Raw genomic sequence first — 26002 nt, 5'->3', positions numbered from 1 at the left:
CATCTAATTCCAATGTCAAGTTGGAACCTGCCCAGGGCTCCAGCTCTCAAAAAAAACTGCCAGAGGAGCCTCACTATCAGAAGGGGCTTTCTTTGGGTGGATCTCAAAATAGAGTACGAATGAGAGAGAATTGTGGGGAAAGGAGAGGATGAGATGGGAGGAACAGCAAGAGTGAAAATTGAGATGGAGCTCTCTGAGCAGCTTGTGTGGTAATGGCGAGGGGGGGAGAAATGAGGCAAGTGGGGACCAGGGATGGGGTCTCACTAAAAGTAAGTGGATGGATCAAGAGAGGGTGGGACAGCCAGCAAAGTTAACCTGCTGGGTTCATTTTGTGTAATGCACATTGATATAGAATGTACATTTCTTCCATAGATGCAGATCCTGCACTCTAGACTTAAGGCTAGCATTGAACTACACTTCAGGGTGACAACAGAGAGAAAGTGGAGACCCCTAGCTCTCCTTTTCCTCCACCACATCTCTCCACCTGGGCCAGGAGTGACCAGAGGGACTTTTCCTACGCTAGCTTGGTTATTGCCATCACTGGTTTGCCATGGAAGCTCTCTGCATAGGAGTCCCACAGCCTTCTTTCTACGGAGAGGAAGAAATCTCTGCTGCTAGTTATTTAACTTATTTGCAATCAGAGGACAATTTTTTGTAATATGAAAAACAAAGCTTTATGGAAAGGATAGATAGGGCTTCTTTCCTTTCTAGTCTTTTGTGTGTATGTGTGTGTGTTGGGGGGGGGGGGGCGTCTAGAATATTTTTACAAGAGACCAACTCCAGTGAATAAACATTTTTAAAAAATTTTCATTGACATACAATTGATATAAAATACCCTATTCCTAGTTTCAGGTATACATCGCAGTGATTCAATATTTGTTTTATATATATGTAACAAACATATAGATAACTAATATAAATATATATAAAACTAAATAATCCCCACGATAAGTCCAGTTACCATCTGTCATCATATGAAGTTATTACAATATTATTGACTACATTCCTATGCTATATATTGCATCTCCATGACTTATTTATTTTATAACTGAAAGTTTGTACCTTTATTTATTTTTTGGAAGTTTTTATCTCTTAATTCCTTTTACCTATTTTGCCCCCTAACCCTCCCCCTCTCAGATAACCACCAGTTTGTTTTGTGTATCTGAAAGTCTGTTTCTGCTTTGTTTATTTGTTTTGTTCTTAGATTCCACCTGTAAGTGAGATCATATGGCATTTGTCTTTCTCTGTCTGAATTATCTCAGTATAATGTCTTCCAGGCCCATCCATGTTGTTGCAAAATGCAAGACTTCATTCTTTTTGTGGCTGAGTCATATTCCACAGTACGTAGTTCTCACCTCTCCATTATCCATTTATCTATCAGTTGACACTCAGGTTGTTTCCATACCTTGACCGTTGCAAATAGCGTTGTAGTAAAAATAGGGGTGCGTATATCTCTCCAAATTACTGTTTTTATTTCCTGTGGATAAATACCCAGAAGTGGAATTGTTGGATTGTATGGTTGTCTATTTTAACTTTTTTTTTTTTTGAGGAAACTCCAGACTGTTTTTCATAGGGGCTGCACCATTTTACATTCCCACTAACAGTGTATGAGTATCCCCCTTTTTATGCCTCTTCACAACCACTTGTTATTTTTTTAATCCTTTTATAATAGCCATTCTGGCAGGTTTGAGGTGGTGTCTCACATGGTTTTGATCTGCGTTTCCCCGTGATCAGTGACTGTGAGCACCTTTTCCTGTGCCCTGTGGTCATCTGTTCGTCTTCTTCAGAAAAATGTCTGTGCAAGTCCTCTGTCCATTTTCGATCAGATTGTTTGTTTTTGATATTAAGTAGCATAAATTCTTTATATATCTTTGACATTAATCATTTATCAGGTGTACAATTTGCAAATATCTCCTTCCATTCAGTAGGTTGCCTTTTCATTTTCTTGATGGTTTCCATTGCTGTACAAAAGCTTTTTAGCTTGATGTAATCCCATATGCTTATTTTTCCTTTTGTTGCTTGTGTCAGAGGAGACTGGTCCAAAAAATAATGCTAAGACTGATGTCAAAGAGATTCAAGTCTTTAACTGATTGTGATTTATTTTTGCATATGGTGTAAGACAGTTGTCCTGTTTCTTTCTTTTGCATGTAGCTGTCCAGTCTTCCCAACATCACTACTGAAGAGGTCATTTTTTCCCAGTTGTATATTCTTGTCTCCTTTGTCATAGATTAATTGATCATATATGCATGGGTTTATGTTTTGGCTCTCTGTTCTATTCCATTGATCTATGTGTCTGTTTTTATGCCAGTACCATGCTGATTTGATTACTATAGACTTGTAGTATAGTTTAAAATCAGGGAGCATGATAACTCCAACTGTTTTGTTTTTTCTTAACGTTGCTTTGGCTAGTCAGGGTCTTTTATGGGTCCATATAAATTTTAGGATTATTTGTTCTAGTCCTGTGAAAAATGACATTGGTATTTTGATGAAGATTGTATCAAATCTGTAGATTGCTTTGAGTAGTAGGGACATTTAAACAATATTCTTCTAATCCATGAGTATTCCATTTATTTTGTCATTTTCAATTTTTCATCATTGTTGACATTATTTATTAATGCATTTAGAATAATGAAAGATGCCTTCATGCAGGAAATTAAAACAATTTGCTTAATGAATCATTATGGTTATTACCAGTTGGTCTGGTTGAATAATGTTTACTTGATTTTATTGCCCTACTCCCATTTATATCCTGGAAATCTCAGCCCAACTGGCCAAACCCAGAAATAATAAAGGAACACGGAGTGTCAGCATTATTAGTCCCAAAGAAAACAAGTGTTTTGTTTTGTTTTGTTTTAAGATTTTATGTATTCTAAAAGAGAGGAGAAGGGAGGGACAGAAATATCAAGGTGTGAGAGAAACATTGATCCATTGGTGATCCAGGAGGTGCCTCTTACACACCTCCAACCTGGGACCCGGCCTGCAACCCAGGTATGTGCCTTGACCAAGAATTGAAACAGTGACCTTTTTTTAATGTATATGGTCTTTTATATAACAATATAATTTATGACTTTCATTGAAGAAAATCTTTAGACTTTTTACTCCAACAGTTGGTATAGCATTCATTTGGTCAGTATGTATTTACTGAGGCACAATTTTAGGCTGTGAATGGGACACAAAGTTTAATGAGACACAGATCATAGCCTCAAGGAATTTAAGTCCATTAGGAAAATTGATGTGCATATATAAATAATTATTAGCAATGTAAAGTGCAATAAATTCCAGAAGTAGAAATGATCTGACATTTCAGGAGGGAGATGGTAAAATGGATGTACAGGTTTCACTTCCCAGAACTGACCAGAAAGAGCGATGGGGAAGGGCATTGCTGAAGTGCTATGAACTTAACAGAACCTAGGAAGTCCTTCTGCTTTCTTTATTTCCCAACACACTGTTCCCAGATGTTTAGTGTATATCAAGTTCATGCCACAATTACATAAAATGCTTAAAGTGTGAGTCCTTCCTGGAGGAAGGCTATTGACTTAGATGTCACACAAAAGTATAAATAGCCAATATCAAATTTTCCCTAAGAAGAGATTTGATAGGAGGAAGAGGAGGAAGGAAGGATAGATATAAGTAAGTGTCTTAAGGAGTAGGTAGAAGGGAAAACAGAGAAAGAAAATAGAGGGACAAGAAGAGACTTCTGAGGCTATTTGTTTTGCAATATTTCCTAGGGTGGGCTTGGGAACAATCTGGGAATCAAAAGGTTTTGACAGATTCACTTTACTTTAGATGTTTGGGTACAGTGATTATACTTTAAGATAAAGGTGGGTATGCATGCAGAGATATTATAAATATGTTTTGGTATTAATGTGTATATGTCATACATACAAATGACAGAGGTAAATGCATATATGTTTGTTAGACTAAATGTCTATTAGGAACATTCATTATTCAGTTTTGTCTGGATGCTTCTGCAAAGAGAGTCAGGGTATGAAAGTCTAGAGAAAAGGGGGGGCAATCCAAGAAGCTCAAGTTCTTTGTGAGCTGCCGTCATCTCAGTCACAGGCACCCTAGAGAGACCTAGCTGATGCTGACTTTCCTTCTATGTGGCTCCGACATAAATCCAAACTATTTTGGATGTTTTCTTCTTGTGCCCTTTCCTTCCCAGCTACCAGAATGATTCAGCTGTCATAATCTATTGACATCCCTGGTCTCTCAGGGCCATCAGGCTTCTTGGGTCATGATATGAGGCATAGGGTCTTGTTGTCCTTCATTCTGTGTCACAACTGCCTTGGATTTCCCTCAGGCAACTCTACTTTACCTGGTGCAAACTAAGCTCATTATTTTCCTTCAAAAAACTGTATCCTGTCTCCTACATTCTCCATCTCAGTAGATGGTGTTCAAATCCACCCCATCTCCAAGCTAGAAATCCAGCTGTCATCCCCAAACCTGTCCCTCTCCCTGACCTCCAAGCCATACTATCACCAAGTCCTCTTCATTTGACCCCAGAAATGGCTTCCCAGCACATGCCTCCTTTATTCTCGTGTTCCCATCATCTCTCACTTGGACTATCACTCCTCATAGCTCAGTCTCTGGTCTCCTCCCTTGCTCCTCCTATTTATCTTTCACATGGAAGCCAGGCTTATTCCTCCTGTGAACCAAACATGACCATATGACCCTTGATCTAAAAAGCTCTCAGCTTTCTCCTGATTGCCTGGCCTGTGGATGCAGTTCAAGCTCTTTAGCTTAACAGCTCAAGTTATTTATCCAGATTTAACTCTCATCCTTCTGCCACACACACTTGAGGCTCTAGTTAGACTTAACTTGTACTAAGTTATTGAAATGCCCTGCCCTTTGGAATCCCCCTTTGCCTACACATTCCTTCTGCAGGAAGTACCCTGAAAAACTCCTGTTTATTCTATAAACTCAGCCCATTGCTGCCGCCTCCTCTATAAGCCTTCCATCACCCTGCCCGGAAATGAATTGTATCAGCTCTTGTGCTTTATCCACAGCTCTGCTGAAGTTATTAACACTTCTTATACTCATCCACTGACAGACTCTGGACTTCTCTTGGGCAGGAACTGTGTCTGAAGAGTCACCACCTACTATAGCAGTAGATGATCAATTCATACTACTGGATTCATCACTTACAAGGTGAACTCAGCTTCAGCACCACTTGCTGGATGAAACCCGTTTGCCCTTGTTCGGGAAATCTTCAGAAAGGGACATGGATTGAGTAGGAGAGGGACAAAGTGATAGCCTGTGTACATTACTCTCTGTAATTTATTTGAAAATGCTCAGTAAAGAGTCATTTACTCTCAGTAAAGAGCCAACCCTGGGGGCCAAATTCGAGTCTTCATCTGTTTGGGAAAAAATTTTATCCAAACACAGCCATATTCATTCACTAAGTACTGGCTGTGGTGCTGTTGCTCTTCACAGACAGAGCTGAGTAATTGCAGCAGAGATCAAATGGCCAGCAAAACCAAAAAGATGTTCTATATTGCCTTTTACAGAAAGAGGTTGCTGGCTGATATGAACCATGTGGAATAAATATGTTAATTTCAATCAATAGTCCAGGGGCAGTCTGAAATTGCCCATCTCAGAGATGGTTAGTATTTAATTAAATAGAAATATATTGGAGGCCTTTGTGCCCTTTTTGGAACAGAATATAAAAATCTAGTGAGTCCTATAGTCTGTCCCCTTAGGAATGGCTTCCTAGGCCCGATTCCTGAATGGTCCTGGATCCACCTACGGATCTGGAGATTCCTCCAGGCCTTAGTCCAACCAGACAGCTGAATCCCGATGCTAGAATATTGTTGCACTTGCTCATAATGAATCTTTCACATCCATGAAAACTTCCTAAAAGGACAGGACAGGGCCTTCACGGAGCTTACAGAACAGGGTCATGCAGACATGCACCCGCTTGCTAGAGGATGTCCTTATGTGCAGTAAAGATGAGTCTAGACCTGCCTTGTTGTAACTTGGTGGGGAAGAGACTACAATATGCACTGACCAGTAATTATGGGAGACTCTCCAATTTTGACCTCAAAGAACCTAATAATTGCTTGTAACCTGATTGGCTAAGCTCAGTGCCCAGAAGCTGGCTATGAAAACAGTCACATTTGTTACAGTACATTCAGGAGGTAATTCTCTGTTGATCTGAAACAAAGCATCCACCATGCACCAAATGCATGCCTAGCCTCCCTCCAAGTCTCCATCTGAGCACAGGAAGTAGAAGCTAAATGAGCAAGAGTGTGGCTTGGATTGAGGCATAGTGGCAGGTTGAACATTGTGCACTTTGAAGAAACTTGAGAGGATGCAAAAATGGGCAGTGACATCCTGGCTGGTGTAGCTCAGTGGATTGAGCAAGGGCCTGCAAACCAAAGGGTCACCGCTTCGATTCCCAGCTGGGGCACGTGCCTTGGCTGTGGGTCAGGTCCCCAGTAGAGAGTGCGCAAGAGGAAACCACACACTGATGTTTCTCTCCCTCTCTTTTTCCCTCCCTTCACCCCTCTCTAAAAATAAATAAATAAAATATGTTTAAAAATGGGCAGCGGGTACACAGATGAGAAAGAGTTGTGACCTGTTATGAAAGCATGGTGAGTGGGTGATTCAAATAGCACAGGGTTAATCTGTTCTAGTGTATATAATTACATTAGGGTGGCAGAGGTCCATGAAAACTATTATTAATAAATAATTACTTATAAAATATAGACATATTTTAAAATTTTATCTTCATTCTTACCAGCCCCAGAGCTATTTCAGAACTAGAATCTGGAGACAAAAGTGCTAATATTTAGAGCCAAGGAACTGGAACTACACATACCTCAGCTGATTCTTGGCAGTGCAAAGCAAGATGTTCTTTGGTGTCAGGCAGACAGAAAACACAATGTTAAGCTTGCAAATTAAGCAAGACAGTTACTTACTGACTCAGAAATTTCTTTCTGAGGCTGTGGAGTGGAAATGCTGAGTTCTTCCCCTGCCGTGCCAAGTCCAGGTTGAAGTGGTGACGATCCCAAAATGTGAACGAGGTAGGAATCAAAATCCTCACAATGTTTTTTAAACAGTCTCTGCTTCAGGGTGTCTTTTAAAAGAGAAGTAGAAAATGGAGGTAGTAGGAGGAGAAAACATTACTCAAAACCTATTTAAAGAGCTCTACCTTCTCCTTTCAGTAAACAGCCTCCCGTCACTTGAAGTCAACTGTGAGGCGAACTAAGTTTTAAAGCATTTTTACATCATCAGTACGAGGCCATTTAAATAATTTAATTAAATGTAATAATATATGAAGGCCCAAACAAGCAAAAAGAATGACTTAAGTGCTTGCTTATGTAAAGCATTGGTTAACTGAACTACTCTGTGGAAGGGACAAGTCTCACCCTTAATAAGTTTAACGTGCAGATTTAGGGACAGCAAAAGGCCAGCCGGCCCCAAAACAATATCCCTCTCTGGCTGGAACAAATAACTAACTCCTTCGGTTTAGATGATAAGGCTCTTCAATTAACTTGTCTCTGAAATGTGCAATACTTCTGGTCTTTCTAACACATTAACAGCCCAGTGAGATTGAATGCATCAGACAAACCCATTAGTCACCCAGCCAACTTTTAAGGAAATGGGACCCCAAGTTAGAAAGGTCTAAAGAAAAGGGTGACTAGAAAGTGGAGGTTCTGAGTATGGTATGCTGTGGTTAGGGCCTGCCGTGCAGGTACCCAGATCTGCTGGCGAACAGCATGAGGCAAGGAGGGTCTGTGCCAGGCTGTGTCAGGCCCCTTTCCCAGGGGATGGAGAAGAAATGGTGGTGCCAAACCAAAGCCTGCAAACAGGTGAAGCACCAATTTTACCTCCTTTATAAGCTTGCCGGGTGTGGGCCCTGCCAGAGTGAACGATCAGTTTCCAAAGAGCTGGAACATGCTTCATGGTAAAGCAATAACAACCACACTTTAGTCTTAGGTGGAAGAGTGTCTTAGAGTGCCTCTTCAGGGACTGTCCCTTACTGTGAGAGGGTAAAGTAGCACGGGGATACCCATCACCTCGGCGTTGACTGTAGGATGAATACTCAAAATGTTGCTCCACTGTAAGATAAACTCCTGCTATCCACCTATTTACTCATTATCTGTTTTCCTAAAAACAGAGAATGTTCCATTTGAGGAAACCTGAGAGGGTACAAAATGGGCAGTGGGTACACAGACAGATGAGAAAGAGTTGTGACCTGTTATGAAAGAATCTACATAGAATGGCAAGTGGGTGATTCAAATAGTACAGGGTTAACCTGTTCTGGTGCATATAATTTGGTGGTAAACAGAACATTCTCTGTTTTTATAAGAATAGATAATAGAGTAACCCTAGTTACTATGTCTCTCATCCCTTCAGATTACTATAACTTTTTTTCATTCATCATGCACTTCCTAATTCATTGATTCTATGGTTACTTTCTGCCTTGCCGCTGGCTTGCTCCATCTCCTATTCAGGTCAGGTTACTTTTTGAACATTAATCTTAGCAATACCCCCTAGTTCTATTCATCCATGTTCCTTGACCATAGATACATCAGTGAACTCCAAGACCAATTCAGCACTTGTTCCTAACGAATAAAGACAAGGGATTATGCTCTCTAAATGGGATAATATTAAATGCTTCTACCTTCTGAAGTTTATGTTACAATTTAATGTTTGCACAAGCCTCATTAGCCACCCCCCCACTTCCACTTTTGTTCAGGGTGATGCAGCGACACGGTACCTGGAAGAACAACGTAAGTGTCTTTGCCCTGGAGCTGAGTCTTACCTTGCAGGGCAATGAAGTCATCAAACTGATAAACGTGCCCGCTATCGGTAGCAATTAGATTCATTTCTTGGTAGAACATATCGAAGTTGGGGTCATTTTTCTTCACCACCCCAATCACAAATATTTCCACATTGGCGTCCCTGGCGCTCTTCACCACCTCTGTCAGATTCTTTTTATCTCGGCTATCTGTCTGCCCATCCGTGATGACCAAGGCCACTTTCTTTACGCCCGGCCTTGCGGCTTCAAACATCTGGTTGGCTGCGTGGAGGGCTGTGGCTGTGTAGGTGCCTTCCCCCAGGTACTGCATGTTGTCCACAGCCAGCTTGAAGTCGTCCTTGCTGGAGAACTGCGTCAGATGGGCCACCCTCTCCACCTTGTGGCTGTAGTTGATTATGCCTACGCGAGCTGTGGCAAGGTCCAGAGTGACCTGGTCAATCAGGGTCTTCACAAAATTTTTGATGATCAGGAAGTTGTCTGTGCCTACACTTTCTGAGCTGTCAATCACAAACAGCAGCTCCAATGGAGCCTCTTCACATTTTGGCCCACAACCTGAAAGGTGAACGTCAAGACAGAAACATTGCAGAATGGAACGCAAAACGCCACTCATTGATAGCAGATGGTTGTGTGTGTGTGTGTGTGTGTGTGTGTGTGTGTTTGCGGGGTGGGGGGGTGATGAGAGACGGGCCCAGATGAACCTGACACCTGGACTTTCACCTTCCTCTGCTATGACCGTGAACATAGCTGACAACCATCTCCCTTCTGGTTTCTATACCTGACTCTTTTCAAAAAATAATTTCTTCAGAAAAAAAACTATAAATGACAAAATAATGAGCACTAGGTGCCAATTTCTCAGATTAAAAATTAAAAAATTTTTTTGAGTCAGCATCCCCAGCGTCTGTCTTCTGATTACATTCCCCTCCCTCTCCCAAGAGATAACCACTAGCCTAAAATTGTCACTTCACCATTTTTGTTTCATCTGAATCTGAAAGCTAATATTTCAGTCTGCAACCATATCCCCATATGAGAATAGAGGTTGGCTCATTGGCATGGCCAGTGGGTAAAGTAATGGGATGAAAAATTTTAATTGTGAGGGAAGGGTTAGAGCTTCTAACTGTACAAGAATAAAGAATAGCTACTCTAGTTTATGCCCCCAGTCATCCACAATGTCAGCAAAGTGGCTCCCATCCCACCAACGAGGCCAGCTTTCCATCTGTACTGTGAGACCTTTGGAGGGTATCGAGAATGCTTGTCCACAAACCTCTTTTTAGGGTTTACCATTCAGAGCAGTTGCCAGAGTTCCCAGGCAGTCAGAATTATCAGGGACCCATTGGTTTATCCACAGTCCTATTGCCCAACAAGTCTATCACAAAAAGTCATGAGGAAACTCGGTGCTGATTTTACAGAGCTTCTAGAACTCAGAAGCCACATCTAAACTGGCCTGTCACTGCATAGAGTCCCAGGATGGTCCAGAAGTCTTTCGGGTGGCAAACCAGTTCTGGAGTTCTCCGTATGGAAGAACAATGATATTCCTGCCTCTGTCCTCCTTAAACACAGAAGGCTCTTCTATCTTTCTTATTCCATTTAATCTCTTGCTTTTTGGCTAATCTCTTTTCTTTACTTCCTCTTTCTCATAACTCTATTTTAAGTCTAATGTATTTAGCCAAATATGGAGAAGCATTTAGATATGGATGTGAAGCAAGAGGACCTCCTGACTCTGTCCCCTGCCTTTCAGGGGCGATGCACTTTAGAAAAAGTGCTGAACACAAAATTCCAAAAGACTTCTTGGCGTCAGGAAAAACGCAGGTATGATAGTCACCAGCCAGGCCGCACTCAAATACCAGCTGGGCCCCTGTGGTTCTGTTTCCTTTGTTGTTGTTTTTCCTTCCCAAGCTCAGGTAAAGGTCACTGAACATAAATGAGCTCTGTGTATACAAAGGCCTGGCTGCCCACAGACGCCAGGCAGGTGTCTTTGTGCTTCTCAACCAGCCAGGAAAATGACTTTCTTTTCCTAAATCAGGATTCCCACAGCCCCTCGCTCTGCATCCTCTCAGTTTCCCACTGACTTTTCAGATGAGCTGTAAACTTTCTCATGAGCTCCGCAGTACATGTTTTCTGGGTGAGCACATTATCTTGACCACCACAGAACATAGTGGGGTTGGAACTTTAAAGGGTTGTTTTATTTTCCCTCAATAGTCAAATCTTACCGCATATTTCAAAGATAAGTTTGATAATTTCTTCCTTCTGGAGGGAAAAAAAGGAATGTGTATTAATTGTATGGCCATAATATTTTTCCTATCGTCATAAAAGATATGTCTTATTACAACCAGCATGGGGTCATTTGATTTCATCCTTCCACTGCAGAAAATAAAATAAAGAGCACAGAGGTTAAAAGGTGGCTATAATATGTCATAACTGAAATGTGTTTGAGTTGTGAAATGTAATAGCTCAGACTTTTGGAGTTCAAATTGTGGCTCCAGCTTTTATTAGGTGTATGACCTTGGGTATGAGGTGACTTAGAGTATCTGGGTCTTCGGGCTGGGGATGGATGATTAAACAAGGTAATACAAACAGAGCTCTTTACACAGGGTCTGACCCCACAAAGTAACCCGCCCCCCTTCCACAGGTTCACCTTCCATGGATTCAGTTACCTGCAGTCAACTGCAGTTTGAAAATATTAAATGGAAAATTCCAGAAATAAACAAGTCAGAAGTTTTAAATTGTGTGCTGTTCTGAGTAGCAACATGGAATCTCGTGCTGTCCCACCCCATCCTGCCCAGGACGTGAATCATCCCTTTGACCTGTGTATCCACATTGTATCCACTCCCCTGCCCCCTCCTGTCCCCCACACTAGTCACTTAGTAGTCGACTGGGCTGTCAGATCGACTGCCACGATACGGCAGTGCTTGTGTTCAGGGAAGCCTTATTTTACTTACTAATGGCCCCAAAGCACAAGAGTGGTGATGCTGGAAATTGGATATGCCAAGGAGAAGCTATAAGGTACTTCATTTAAGTGAAAAGGTAAAAAGTCTTGACTTAATAAGGAAAAAAAATCCTATGCTAAAGTTGCTAAGATCTACGATAAGAGTGCATCTTCTATCCATGAAGTCAGATACGTTGAGAGAGAGAGACCACATTCACATAACTTTGATTATAGTATATTATAATTATTACATTTTATTATCAGTTTTATTGTTGATCTCTTACTATGCTTAGTTTATAAGTTAAACTATATCATAGGTGTGCATGCATAGGAAAAACATAGTACATATAGGGTACTGTGTGGTTTCAGGCATCCACTGGGGGTGTTGGAATATATTCCCTGTGGCTAAGGGGGGAACCACTGATACTCCTTACAGTGGTGTGGGCAATGCATGTATTCGGCTGCATGATTTAACCCATATGTGCTGAGCAACTAGGACAAGCAACATGGCCAAAAGAGAATGTATTCTTTGCTGTACTCCCTCCTCGTTTTGTGCCACTCCCTGATTTTGCAAGTCCCCTCTCCAGCTTCCTACTCCTCTCTCTTTGGCTCTTTCATGAAAAGTCCCAGTGTTCAAATGCTCCTTCTTGGTCCTGATGCCCGTTGGCTCCCTCAGAAGGGCCCAGCAGGAGCTGGAAAAGAGAAGTGCATCTGCCAATGCCCCTCCCTGAGTAGCATGCTTGCAAATAACTGGCCTGAGGTTAGGGAAGGTGGGACTCCCCATTTGCAGAGACAGGAAGCTGACAGGGATGGTTAACTAATAGATGAAAGAAACAGGAGCCCAGAAAATCTTGACAGGAGGGAGCAGTGGACCTAATCTAAGAAGATAAAACTTAACAGTTGCAAAAGTAAAGTTTTAAAGAAAAAATCTGTAATGACAGAATTGGGGTGAAGTGACATTGCCGATGTCAAGACTTAATAGAACATGTATGGGAATATTCAGGGCATTTTAATTCAATTTTTTTTACCATAAATTAAGTAGAAGCCAATAATTCCAAGTGGCTATTTAAAAAGAAATTCCAGTATGATATTAAAAAATTATATAAAATGAGAGTGTCGAAAGTTATCTTTTTTTCAGGTCCCAGCTTTCTCACATTACTGAGACATTTAAGAAATCTGAAACCAGAACAGATGTACAAAGGGAAAATGTACATATTTATCCTAGATCCTAAATTCTCTTTTCCTTCACCCTTCCCTTACTGCTCATGCCTTTTTCTGTAATCTGGAAAGCGAAAGTCAGAAGAACCATAATCCCCATTTCTAAGATCTCTGCCTCTTGGTTAAAAACCTTCTGTTTAAGAGAGAAAAGTCTATCTTGCCCCCAAACATCATCATATATCATTTTGCCTGCTCCGGACCCACGTATCTACTTCTATCACAGCATTCATCAAGCTGTACGTGAACACCCTTTGCTTGTCCTTCTCTCCACTGGGCTGGGAGCTCCCTGGGTGCAGAGACAGGGGCATTCTCTACTGTTCTCCCAGGGTCCCTCTCAGAGACTGCCCTGGAGTACACACCCATTACATGTTGGTGAAGTGAATGAATAAATGAATGAAGGAAGGAAACCAGTCCCCTCTCCATGGTAGAATAGGAAGGAGGGTATAAACCTATGGGGTCCATTTGTCTGGGCAGCTTGCTCACACTCTGCCCTGCTACTTTTGGGGTAGAATTGCTGCATATGTAGCTGCTTCAGTCACCATAGACATCTTGGGTGCGGTGGTGGGGGGTGAATTGTGGGAAAGAACAAAGAAATAAAGGTTGTTGGGTCATAAAAAACAAACGAACAAATAGTGTGCACTCCTGTTTGTTACATGCCCGGCTCTCATCTCTCATCTTTACTACGGGAACTCCCACGCCTCACACCTGGATTTTCCCAGCACAGTACCTAGAATCAGCATCCCCAGATGCAAACCGTGATCACCCTCCAAAATCAAAAAGGGAATAAGAGAGAGGGTCCCTATTTCTTCTCCATTCCAGAAGATATAGCTCCTTCAAGTCAGCAAGGAAGAATTAGACTTTGCTCTAAAAATTCTGGAACTTTTCCACCCTGCAGGGCTTCAAAGAGTGAGCTGTTTGTCTGCAGTGGTGTAGGGAGCAGCCTGTAGACGCTTCACAATTACTCGTCTTCGTGGATCAGTGAATAAAAATACTGTGATTGCTGCTCTTTTCAGAGCACTTCCTAAAGAAACTAGCTGAGGAAAAAAAAGCCCCCATTCTGAAATGTGAAGGGTCATGTAAAATACAAAGTCATTTGGTCATTTGGCTTCTTGTAAAAGGCTCACCTCGTTACCTTTCCACCAGGAATCAGAGGGGAATAGTCACCAGCCTCTACCATGAGGCCAGATAAGGGTTGCTGGCTGATATTTCTCCCGCACATTCCGATTCAGTTACCTCGTGCCTCTAAGTCAACACTGGAGTTGTTTGTAGTGCTATCATTTAAACAGCAACTGAAACTCTGCATGAAAGTTTCACACTTCTAAAGCTAAAATCTGAGTGTAACAGTTTTGCAAGAACCCTCAGTTAGCCTCTAGGATTGATACTCACTGTAAGTCCTTGGTCTCCTTTTGGTCCCTGTAACCCCTGCTTAGCAGAAGAAGAACAACAGTCAGTAGAGGTTGGAGCCAGTTAATGTATAAAATTACAGTAAGGCTTCAAAAGTCACTCCTTGCCTCTTTTCCTGGCGATCCGGGCTCTCCAGTTTCCCCTTTACTTCCTTTTATCCCTGCATCGCCCCGTTCTCCGTGCTCCCCCTTTAGAATATAGTGAAAAGGTAAGTTTAGAATGTGAAATGCAGAGCCAAAGAACAACAACTCTGAAACTTTATTTATAACTAGTATCTCTTGAAGAGCTGTAGTCCTTGTTGATACAAATGTATGATAGAGAAAAATGTGGGCATTTTATTCATGCCACCCCTCCAGCCTCCCACCCCCCTGCTAGGTACCATAATCTAATTCATCATGAACCAGAGATCTCAGAGGAAAGAGACCTTAAGATACCATTGGGGCAGCTCACTGCCTTCAGGAAGTTCAACTATAATATATTTTATACCTGAGTTATCTGGTATCTTCTACATGTTATGTTGCGAGGATTTATTCCTTTGTCAGCTGGCTTTCAAGAATGAAGGGAATGGGATTTTATAAAGTAAGCATGTTCATAGATAGGAAAGAAAATGCATAAGGATTCACTTTCAAATGGATTTTTTCCTCTGAGAGTTTTGTAAAAAAGAAGAGTAATAAGTATATGAGAACCCTTCCAAAGTTCAAGTCAAGCAGTTGAGATACTAAGCCTACAAATGTTTTCAAGGTCCTGAAATACTTACCTTCTGGCCAGGGAAGCCACGGCCAGTTGTGCCCTTTGGCCCCGGAAAGCCTTGAGGTCCTTGCTCTCCCTACACAGGATGTGAGAAAAGGATGTTCCTGTTAATCTTCTGAGAAAAGTCAGAATATTCTTTGGGTCAGATATATACTTGCAGTTTCAATACTGCATTACAGCATTACCTAAATTTGGGGTGAAAATACATATGTCAGATAGGCTCCATGCTCTGCTAGTAAAAGCTGAACTGCTGGGAATGCAGTAGAAGCGAGGCAGCTAATTTGTCAAATGCGCCTATTTCTGTGGTGTAAATACTCCCACCTCAGCCTGTTTCAAACTATGGACTTCGTATCAATTAGTTCACACATAGCGATGAGTGGTTATTTCAGTTGTGACATGGATGATGATTTTTATAATCTTTATATTTTGTCTAAATTCTATTATATGTCGAAAGCATGAATTATCTTAACAATGGATGAAAAGAAGATATAATAACATCTGTTGAATGTCAAGGAGTTTTTATATAATTCACCAACACTCAGATTCCAAGCTGGAGATCGGAGCAGAAGAAATGAGAGGAGAAATATCTGTCCCACTTCCAAAGACTGCACTGCTGACACGGGTGCAATAAAAAGGGATGGGCAGGAATATGTGGGTGACGCAGCCCAACCTCCTGACACCCGCTGGGAAACGTGCCCTACTAACAGCCCATCTGCAGCCTCATCTTGGGCTTGAAGGATAGAAGCACCTGCCTGTGCACAGACTAGGCGGCCGGCCCTCAGAGTGCTGTGAAGGACAAAGGAAAGATACCCACCTGAGAGTCTCCCATTCTCTCTTCTAATGAAAGAAAATTTAAAAATCAAAAAAAAGTACAGGAAAATATCCTCTGAGAAAGATGTATCAGTAATGATACTCTGACATACATTCATGTTCTCAGGATTTTTCTCTGTGTGTGTGTGTGTGTGTGTGTGTGTAGGTGGCTGAAGACGTCTTCTTTCAACTATGTCCCTGGTGAAGAGGTAGCTGGGGCTGTCAATGAGGGACACAAAGCCACCGGTGGGGGGTGGGGGTCAGCAGGGTTCCCGGCCGGGTGTAAGGGAGACTAAGGTTATGGGAGAGCCCGGAAAGGAAATCTATGGTTGGTTTTGTTCCAACCCGAAGGACAAAACAGTGTGACAAAGGAGCTGGGATTGTAGTGTGATGGTGAATTATCACTGGGAATTATATATTTAGACCAAGTGGGTCCAAAAAGGACTCAATACCTTTCTGACAATTATTCAGAATAATTATTTCTTTTACAAACTTTTAGATTCCTACAGCAGCCGGTATAGAAAATGTTCAATCAATGTTTACTACTAACTAGTTGCTTTTAAGAAATGACGCAATTTGCTAACAAAGTCAACAGGCCCTAAGGCTTCACTGATGCGCCCGGAGGGGAAAACCCCAGAGTAGCCAGTTATCAGGTCAGGATCAGCTCCACGCCTAGGGCTTTATTTTGCACTACCTTACAATATAGACATTTTAATATATGATTGTTAACATTGTAGCTATTTTAGGCAGCGGGTTTCCCTATAATAAAGATTTTTCCCCCTCTTTAATCACCAGTTTCCCTTCAAAATGTTCAAGGCTTTCTATAATTTTCAGAGCAGACAATCTGCCTAAAAGCCTTTTAGCAAGTAAGTCCATGCCTTAGCTTGGCAGAGGTGAATGCTATCCAATCAGATTTTTTTTTCCTTCACAAATGTCAGGAAAATGATATACTATGATTTCAGCATGGGTCAGAAGCAACTGCAGGAAAGAACCTGTCTCTCTGAAGGTATAATTAAGTCAAAATGTCAAACCCAGCTTCTTAACCACTGTCTCTTACCCTTGGATCTGTCCTGTTAAAGATGTAATCTTTTTAGCTTTTCATACGATTGCTTTTCTTCTGGGAGATAACTTTCTGGGAGGATACACAACTACCTGAATATTTTAATAGATCTTTTTTCATTCCTGATATCTCAGGAAACAACTGTTTTGGGTTTTTTTGCAAATGTTTTCTCAGTAAGGTAAAATTCATAGATGATCAAAACTGTAAAATAGATGTCACTCTTCTACTTAGGGTGTAGAAAACCAGAAAAAGGCTGCTTTTATTCTTAAAACAGCAACAAAAAAATGCACACTAATGAAGTCACACCTTTCCTTGAATCCATGGCAGAGCTGTGGGTACAAGGCAATGAACTAACTTGGAACCTAAGGAAACACAGGCTCCTCCAAGGAGAGAGGGCCCTGGCACTCGCCTACCTGCCGGAAACACCAGATGTCATACAGGCTGGTAGGAAGAATTCAACTAGCATTTTTAACAAATGGCTAAAGGCTGAGTGTAGCAAGTATGAGAGGCTAGAACCCTTGGGAGCTTCAGGCACAAGGGAAATTCATACCCACTCACAGGCCGTTCCCCAGGGACTTCCCCAATGCTCAAGAGAGAGACTGGAGACAGGGCAAGTCCTGAAGCTCCCTGGTGGACCAGGCCTTGGGGAGGGCAGTTGTCCTCCTGAGAAAGGCACAAGGCCCTCTCTGGGACAAAAATCTTCAGCTGCTGGCATAGGCGCCGCAAACACGGTCACTTCGAGGGTACAGATGAAAACCCATGGTGGCTGGGAGAAGGAGAAAGAATAAAAACCTGCAGAAGTACATCCTGGGCCCAGACTTTCAGAGACGCCTTCTTCCTTGGGGAGGGACAGGAAACCATCCTCAGCCCGGGCCAGAGGAAGCCTCCTATGCATTTGCTGGAACTCATAGAACTATATGTACTTGAAAGGGGGTGGGGCTTTTTATCTGTATTTAATCCTTTACTAAAAATTTTTAATTCAAAAGAATTAACAGAACACTTGGCAAAATGAATAAGGTCTGTAGATCAAACAGTAGCATATCAACACAGTCAGGGGCCACTAAAGACGTTGCAGTCAACCACAGACCGAGTGTACGGTGGTGGTCACGTAAGATGCTGATGGAGCTGAATTTCCTGTAAGAAATGGAAGGCTTTGTGGTGCAGGAGGAATTCTTGTTGTTATTCTGCTGGGAGCAATATCTGCGGGGCTTGGGAACAGATTCCCTCTCACTCACAGCACCTTAGTTTTGAGAGCACAGACTTCCTCCCAAGCAGCCGGTCACTGGCCTGTTTCAACACGGAGGAGCCTGCCCCCATGCACTACACACTCGGAGGGCTCTACCGTCCTCCCGGATCTGGCCTGATGGTCTGCGGGACCATCCTTTGTGAAGGACCTGAGGTTCTGTACAAGGACGCGGGTCCCCAGGAACTGCCTTAGCAAGTACTGGGTGTCACTGCCACCGCAGTAAAAGCTTTCTGTGGTTGCGTGGAGCCAGCCTGTCCCTGTCCTTTGGAAATATTTTTGGATCGTAATGATGTGAAGCATAGATAGTTTTATTTTCTCCATCAATTCAATGCCAGAGTGAACACCCTGTGCCAGCTGGGGTCAATGGAACCAAAAACAAGTTTCCAAAGTCAAATTATTGAGGCCTCAGTTTTAGGCCCCTCCATGTTAAGCACCCTCTATTTGTATGAAGAGCACAAAGTTCCTTCATCCGACCACTGCTTCAACATGCAATAGCCAGAACCATATTGCCATGGCAGTCCCCTGTGGTCCTTCCTCTCTGCATCTGTATTTCTTATTCCTACCGATCCTCAGGCCACCTTTCACTCCCGCCCTCCAACAGTCACTATTACGATGATCTGTGCCTTCTCCAGCCAGTGCCCCCTCCGTAATCCCAGTCAGTCCAGCCCACATCCCTGTTCATGGAGCAGCGCTGACAGCTCTCATGTTCTCTTTCTGACGCTGCCAGGAGGAGGGGTTGTGGGACAGTGTTTGCAACACCAGCAGTAGTGCGCGGTGATGTCCTGTGTCTTCCTCCCCTCTCACCACTCACCACTGACACACCCAGATCAACTTCCCGGACTGCAAACTCCATTCCTGGTAAGTGCCCTGCACAGGTCGACCATGTTTTATCTTTTAAACCATATTCATACTGTACCTTGTCTATGTTCAGATATGCAAATACCATTGTGCTATAATACGTACAATATTGAGTACAGTAACGTGCTGTACAAGCTTGTGGGCCAGGGGCCCTAGACTATACCATATCGCTTAGGTGTGTCACAGGCTATGCCGTCTAGGTTTGTGCAAGTGTACCCTGTGACGTTCCCACGATGACATAATTGCCTAGTGATGTGTTTCTCAGAACACATCCCCGTTGTTAAGCAACATGTGACCATCGTAATTTGCTGACGTTTATAACTTTACTGTGTCATGTGAGAGAGAGTGCTTGTTTGTATGAGAAGCACAAAACATTTGGGGGTAAATACTGCAACTGCCTCTCAGGTGTTTCAGAAAAATAATAGTGGTTGTGTATACACATGCACACACACAGGATGATGAAGCAAATGTGGGATGTTAACCTTGAAGAAATCTGGGTCAAGGGTGCATGGGAATTAATTCTTTGCTATCCTTGCAACTTTTTTATAAGACTGAAATTATTTCAAAATTAAAATACTATATAAAATGAATGAATGGATACACTAAATGGTTGCAAAAAAGAGATCATCTATCGGTGCTAAGGAACTGAAGCCTGTGAGTAGACAGGTACTTTGCCTATCCAAAGCTGGGAACCCACAGGTTAAAAGAACACCAAGAGACCAAAAGCAAAGCCACAGTTGTGGGTTTCTCCCTACCCAGAGACAACTTTGGCTCTTTATTTTAATCATCACCCAAGGACAGTTTTTAAAAATTGCTTTGAGAGAGAGAGAGACAGAGACAGAGAGAGAAATTGATGTGAGAGAGAAACATCGATTGGCTGCTTCCTGCACTCGCCCTGACTGGGGGACCAAACTGACAACCTAGGCAGGTGCCCTAACTGGGAATTGAACCCACGGCATTTTGGTGTACAGGACGACACTCCAATCAACTTTTGCCGCACTGGCCAGCGAAAGCTTTGCTCTTTGAATTTAGGAGGCTTACGAGGTTACCAGAAACCTGTTGCCCCAGGATTTACACTCATACAATACCAAGGTCAGTTCAACCTTTAAACCAGCAGTAGCATTGCCACACTTGGACACGGCCAGTTTACATGCCTGATAACGGTTACCTCCACCATACTGTGACTTTGTCTGCGTGGGGATGATATAAACGCTAATCCAGAAGGAGAACATCTGAGCTGCACAGATCGAAAGGAAGTCCTCGGCTACCACTTCTTCCTGTTTGAGTTACTGCCTCTGAAGTTTCTTCTGTCATCTCATAGGTAATAATCAAGATAATTATTTAGAACAGGGATATCACTCATTTCACATGTACAGAAGAGTACTAGAGAGTCCAGTATTGGGGAAATGTTTTAATGTCCTCTAGGATTTCAGGACTTGCCCATTGCGTCAGGCTAAAATGTGGATGGTAAGAAAAAACAAAACAAAACCAACCATGATACCTAAGTGGGACTTAGGCTCAAACTTGACACCCTTTTCCTTTTACTGTTGAGCTGCTTTCTTCGTTATCACTTTTCTCTTCTTGCTAAAAGAAAAAGGGCTAAAGTCAAAATTAGAAAATGTATCTCCAGTATTTCCAGCTCAACCAGAAGCTTGAGTTTCTTCTTTATCAAGATTTGTGGTCCTGAGAAATTGCAGAGGCCTGGTTACATATGAAAACAAAGGGGACCTCTGGCTAATCTCCTGTCATAGGTCAGCTGGAGCGTTCTGGGTTGAGAGCTCTTGCTATAGAAGCCATGAGAAGAGAAAGCATTTTAATTTTTTACTACATTTTCTTTGTAGGATGCAATCATGCAACCATTTCAAAAGTCTAAACCCATCCCATCTTTTTGTAGTGGCCCCCAAAACATCCTAGAATAAATCAATTTACTGTTCTTTCTTTTGCCTCTCCTTGTTTGCTTTTCTTTGTTCCTGCTGGTGATTAGAGTATTGCTAATTAGGAGCCAGGGGAATTGTAAAATTTGAAAGTGGGACAAGCAGCCTTCTGCCAGCTTGAAAAAAGAAGCCAGTATTGTGTTAAGATGTTGATTTAGCAGGGTAATGGTAGAGTTAGCACGTCCCAGTGACCTGCCTTGAATAAGCATGTAGTGTTTGGCCTGGAATCCAGGAACCACTCTGTATTGAAAGGGATTATTTTCTTATACTTGGTGGGCATAGTTGGTTCACTTTAAAAGGAAAATGGTATTTTCCAGGTGGCCTATGGAGACCCTGGCCTATGGAGATTATTGTACGCATAGTTGAAGGGGATCCAGAGACCCCTAGAACAACCAAATGGTCTGGCATTTTGGCATTCACCTCCCCCCTGAAGTTCTGGTCCTAACAGTTTCCTTTGTAACTAGCAGCTGCCCCTTGTTGCGTACCTATGTGTGAAGGACCGAGCTAGGTAATGACAGAGCTAAGCACATTCTTGTTTAGTTTCTGTAGCAACCCTGGGAGAAAGTATGTAAATGGTAAAACTGAGACTTAGCGGTTCTTCCACGCCATCTCAGATTGTATCTGATTTCACAGCAGCGCCTTGACCAGTAACTGGGCCTTCTGAACACAAAGCTGCCAGTTGCCCCAACGACTCTCCTGATCTTTATGCCTCAGTTCTCTCTTGCCACGGAGTGAAAGCTTCCTCATGTCCAACATGAAAATCAGTTAAGAGCTTCCAGTTTTGTAAAATCCTTTCCTTTGTGGAATTGAATTCTTCTACCTTAATGTCTCATTGGTATACAGGGTGTGGCACAAATAAAGCCCCTTTTTTGTTACAAAATCTTATATTACAAAGTCACAAGCTTGTAATTCTGTAACATAACAATATCACACTCAAGCACACCATGTGACATTTTAGGTGAAATGTTCAAACTAAAACTATAAATTATTATACCCATGTTATCATCCTACCAACCGCACTCAAGCGGGCGTCACTTCTGCCAGGCCCTGTATTTCGGTGTAGACAGTCTCATGAATATGTGTGTGTGCAAATGAATTTAATTTACACTCCAGGGGTGCTGAGTTAACATTTGAAACACCCTCATCAATGGTCCGCACTTCAAAGACATGTGCTTCAACGACTACTATCAGAATTTTCTCCAGAGGGGAGATAAGAACGATTTACCCTCATTCAGAATAGGCGCCTCCTATTCTCATCCCATAAGGAAGAACCCCTCCGCCTGACCTGACTAAGAGGTTAACCGGTCCCATCATGGGAATGTTCTTATATTTGTGTCAGAGTGATCATTTTGTGCAAAGTGCTTGTCAAAGTGCTTTAAAAGATAGAGAATTGGAAGTTGGGCCAAGCTATCACTACATGTTCTTTGCATGCATGTCAGTAAGTAGCTGAATGTAGGGTAGAATTCTAACACTTGCTTTAAATAAAACATGCCACCTGATCGCCAGGGTGTCTAGGAGGGTGCACGTAACTCCTATTGACTTTTCATCTTCAGAAGCTGCTGACAGTCATCAAGAAGAACGCGACAAATCGTAAATGTCTGAATTGACCAAGGTTAGCTGACAACAGTTACAGCCCAGTGTGCTTGATTTGGGCATAATTTCTCCCAATCATTTTGCTTAAACTTTTAGTCTCTGCTTTCATTTTCCTGTTTATGTTTACTAGCAGATGATAAACTGATCGAACAAGTGGTACGTGAATGTTTGCAAATAATCTCAGCAACAGAAGCCACTTGGCTATTTGATTACTGCGTGGACCCATGTGCTCCCTGTTATGATTTTCTAACCAGTTCACAGAGTGTAGTCCTGCTGTCTGACCATAAAATGATTCTTAGTGGTGTAAATACTAGAATTAAATACACTGATAGATCACAGCGCAGAGTGTCATGGCTTCTAGGGGCTTTACCTGTTGGAATCTGTTCTATAAATTGACCTATCCTGCCCTTATGCCTAAATATTCTTCTGTAAAATTGGCCAAATTTCATGAATATCTTGCAAGGTGTTTGAATTACTTGCATCACAAATGATAAATAGGAGATGACAAGGTGGCTTTGTGGCACTTGCCCTGCTGGAGACGGGGTTCAGGGATGCTCCCTTTGCTCGGTGTCTGTGCAGTGCGCCTCCTGGTTTGCTTGTTTCTTTGTCAGTTCGGTTTTCAGAACTCCTGCATCACTCTTAGTGCTGCCTGTGCCCTCCAGGTCGGCCTCAGCCTTGGCCCCTCACTTTCACTTTTGTGTTATCCTTAGCAACCTTGTTCACATCCATGGCATTAACTGTGACCCTCTAGGGATAATCTCCAATTTTCTAATCCCCAGTCCTATCCCAGTCTCTAAGCTCCAGGCCTGACTTATATCTGTTTTCTAGACCTTCCCACTTGTTGGCCATTTCAGAACCAAATCTATCAAAGACAGAAATTCGATTCAGCCACATCTATTTCTCTCCCTGCTTTTCCCTCTTTAACTCACCTCTCAGTCTTACAGGATTTTCTTGTTCTGACCTTGTCTGTGCTCCCTGGATACCATCATTGGCTTGTCCCAGCCAGCAAACACCTCCCAGGGGGTCTTCCCTGACTCTCCCTTGCCCTCGCCCTAGCTGGGAGTAATACCCCTACAGATCAACCCGCACCTCTCCTGTAGCAGAGTCTCATAACAGCTATGGATGCTCACATCCTTTCTGTCCTATTTATCTTAAATTCCCCAAGCAGAGGCTCTTCATTTTATTTATCTTTACACCTTCTGAGGTACCTATTTCAGGGCCCTACATATCCCACTGAGCTAGAGGGAGTGGATGTGGAGAATGGCTGTCATTTTGGTAGAAGTTTCTGAGACCCATGTGCCCTAAACACTGTCTTAACTAGACTTACAACCCCCACAGGTACTTAGAGCTTCTCTGGTTCCTATGAGGCAAATTTCATGATAAGCTTTTAGGGACTGATATGGACCAGAGATAACAGCCTAAAGACACAAGGAGAATTGCCAGCTGAGATTTCACGCTGTGGGTCGTGAAGGAGGTGTTTATAAATGGTCCTCCGGCCTGGAGTCTGGAGCGGAATCCAGGTCCACTTTACCAGCAGCTCCCGTGGCGCTGGCCCCAGAGACCTCTGAACAAAGGAGTCAAGGGTTGGCCAGCAGTTAGAAAACCGCTGGGAGTCATTTAAGAAGCATCCCGCTGAATGCACAGGCCCCTTCTGCGTTGCCGCCAGCCTGTGGGGACGGGGAAGGTGCTGCCCTGCGTGGCCAGACCTGCTGCCATGGCATCAGGAAACTGGGCTCCTTCTTCAGGCACCCCTGTGTACACATTCGCTGAACAGAAGGATTCCGTGAAATGTTGTGTGCTTTTCAGACTTCTCTTTTCCATGTGTCAGTTGATCAACAGACAAGAATGGGCCCAAAGCATGAAAGGCAAAGCCCCCCTTGTGCCGATTTAGCACTGGGGTAGGCTCACTAATGGCTCCAAAGATGTGCAGGCCCCCGCACCTGGAATCTGTCGTGCTATTATACGCCCCCCCCCAAAAAAAAACCCCTATAAACTCCAAATATACCAAAATATATGCCATGGTCATGCATCCCTGGACATGTAGCAAAGGGAAGATGCTAATCAGAATTAAGCAGGTCGGCTGTGCACAGACCTGAGGAACTCCACGAGGAAGGGCACTGTGGGAGTCCTTTCCACGGAGATGCACGGAAAAGCACAGCAGGCAGCTTCACACGTGAGCAGAAGGTAGCAGCTCCCGCTGTCGCAATGAATGTGTCTTAACTATCACACATTTAGGTGTGAAGGCTGGGGAAAGGCAAACTTGTTTAGGCTCCAGGTCACATGTTCAATTACATCAAACAGAATATCCCAATGTGACAGCCAGCCGGGTCTTCCCGTAGGCCGAAGTTATTTCCTGTGGGTAGATTCGGTGTGAGGCCCATTAACTTGGGAGGTGCAACCAAACAGCAGACCAAGGGGCAGATCACCCCCACCTTTCATCCCTTGGCCCCTGCAGCCGTGCTGCGGACTCCCAACCCACTGTGAGCAGAGCACCTGCTACGCCCACACACTTCCGGATCGGGCCCTAGCCACCCGGACACTCAGACTGCTGCCCCTCCCACGTAGAAATTTTGGAGACGTCATTGACACTGACATCTAAAAGCCATAATGGAAACATATTGCTTTTAAATTCTTGTGTTTGAGATGTGAATGCCAGAATATATGCCTCTGTTGTTCTCCTAGTTTTATCTCCTGTCCAACAGGATCATAGCTACGGAAAGACAGTAGCACTCTATGAACTGGTTATTCTCTACCAGGAATTAAAGCCCAAAGAGGACTAACTTATCGCCCACTCAGAGAAATGCCTTTCACCAGAATTCTCAGTGTTAGCTCCTCTATGGGTCTCTGTCTGGATATGCAATGGGGATTAAAGAAGTAACATTAATAAAGTTCGATGAATTCCTTAAATAAAAGTGTGACAGGCTTATTTCACTCAGCATAATGTCCTCTAGCTTGATCCATGTTCTTGCATATGGCAGAGTTCCCTTCTTTTGGGGGGCTGGATAATATTCAATAGTGTGTGTATACCACATTTTCTTGATTCACTCATCCCTCAGTGGGCGTTTAGGCTGTTTCCACACCGCGGCTACTGTGACCAGCGCTGCAGGGAACAGGTGTGCTGAGTGAAAGAAGCCGGGCACAGAAGGACGACTACTGCATGGTTGCACCATGTGAGATAGAGAAAGCGGTCAAGCTCCTGGAAGCAGAATAGAATGAGGCCAGGAGGAGGAGATGGGATGTTGTTCGGCGGGTGTGAAGTCTTAGTTATGTGAGATCAGTAAGTTCTGGAGGCCTTCTGAGCAACGTAATGCCTGTAGTTAACAACACTGTATTGTACACGTAAAAACTTAAGTGGGTGGGTCCCACGTTAAGTACTTTTTGCCACAATAAAAATAAAAACAATAGCTAAAAGTAATACATGTGTTTAAAAAGGAAA

The 26002-nt window shown here is 42.9% G+C and overlaps 1 protein-coding gene across 2 annotated transcripts in view; it reads right to left on the bottom strand.

Moving 5' to 3' along the window:
- COL28A1 (collagen type XXVIII alpha 1 chain) overlaps nucleotides 1–26002 on the bottom strand; it is a 151515-nt gene that overhangs the window by 10541 nt on the left and 114972 nt on the right. Inside the window, exons 28-33 of one of the 2 annotated variants that reach the window (XM_024577166.4) lie at nucleotides 15073–15141; nucleotides 14423–14503; nucleotides 14298–14333; nucleotides 10978–11014; nucleotides 8774–9322; nucleotides 6924–7081 (exon numbers count right to left, since the gene is read on the bottom strand). In XM_024577166.4, the coding sequence (XP_024432934.2) occupies nucleotides 6924–7081; nucleotides 8774–9322; nucleotides 10978–11014; nucleotides 14298–14333; nucleotides 14423–14503; nucleotides 15073–15141 (930 nt within the window). The remainder of the gene's footprint in view (nucleotides 1–6923; nucleotides 7082–8773; nucleotides 9323–10977; nucleotides 11015–14297; nucleotides 14334–14422; nucleotides 14504–15072; nucleotides 15142–26002) is intronic. The other variant, XM_053926548.2, reaches the window with a different exon arrangement.

This window comes from Desmodus rotundus, chromosome 6 (genome assembly GCF_022682495.2).
Source record: "Desmodus rotundus isolate HL8 chromosome 6, HLdesRot8A.1, whole genome shotgun sequence".
NCBI classification, from domain to species: Eukaryota; Metazoa; Chordata; class Mammalia; order Chiroptera; family Phyllostomidae; genus Desmodus; species Desmodus rotundus.
This window is presented reverse-complemented; position numbering and strand designations above follow the sequence as displayed.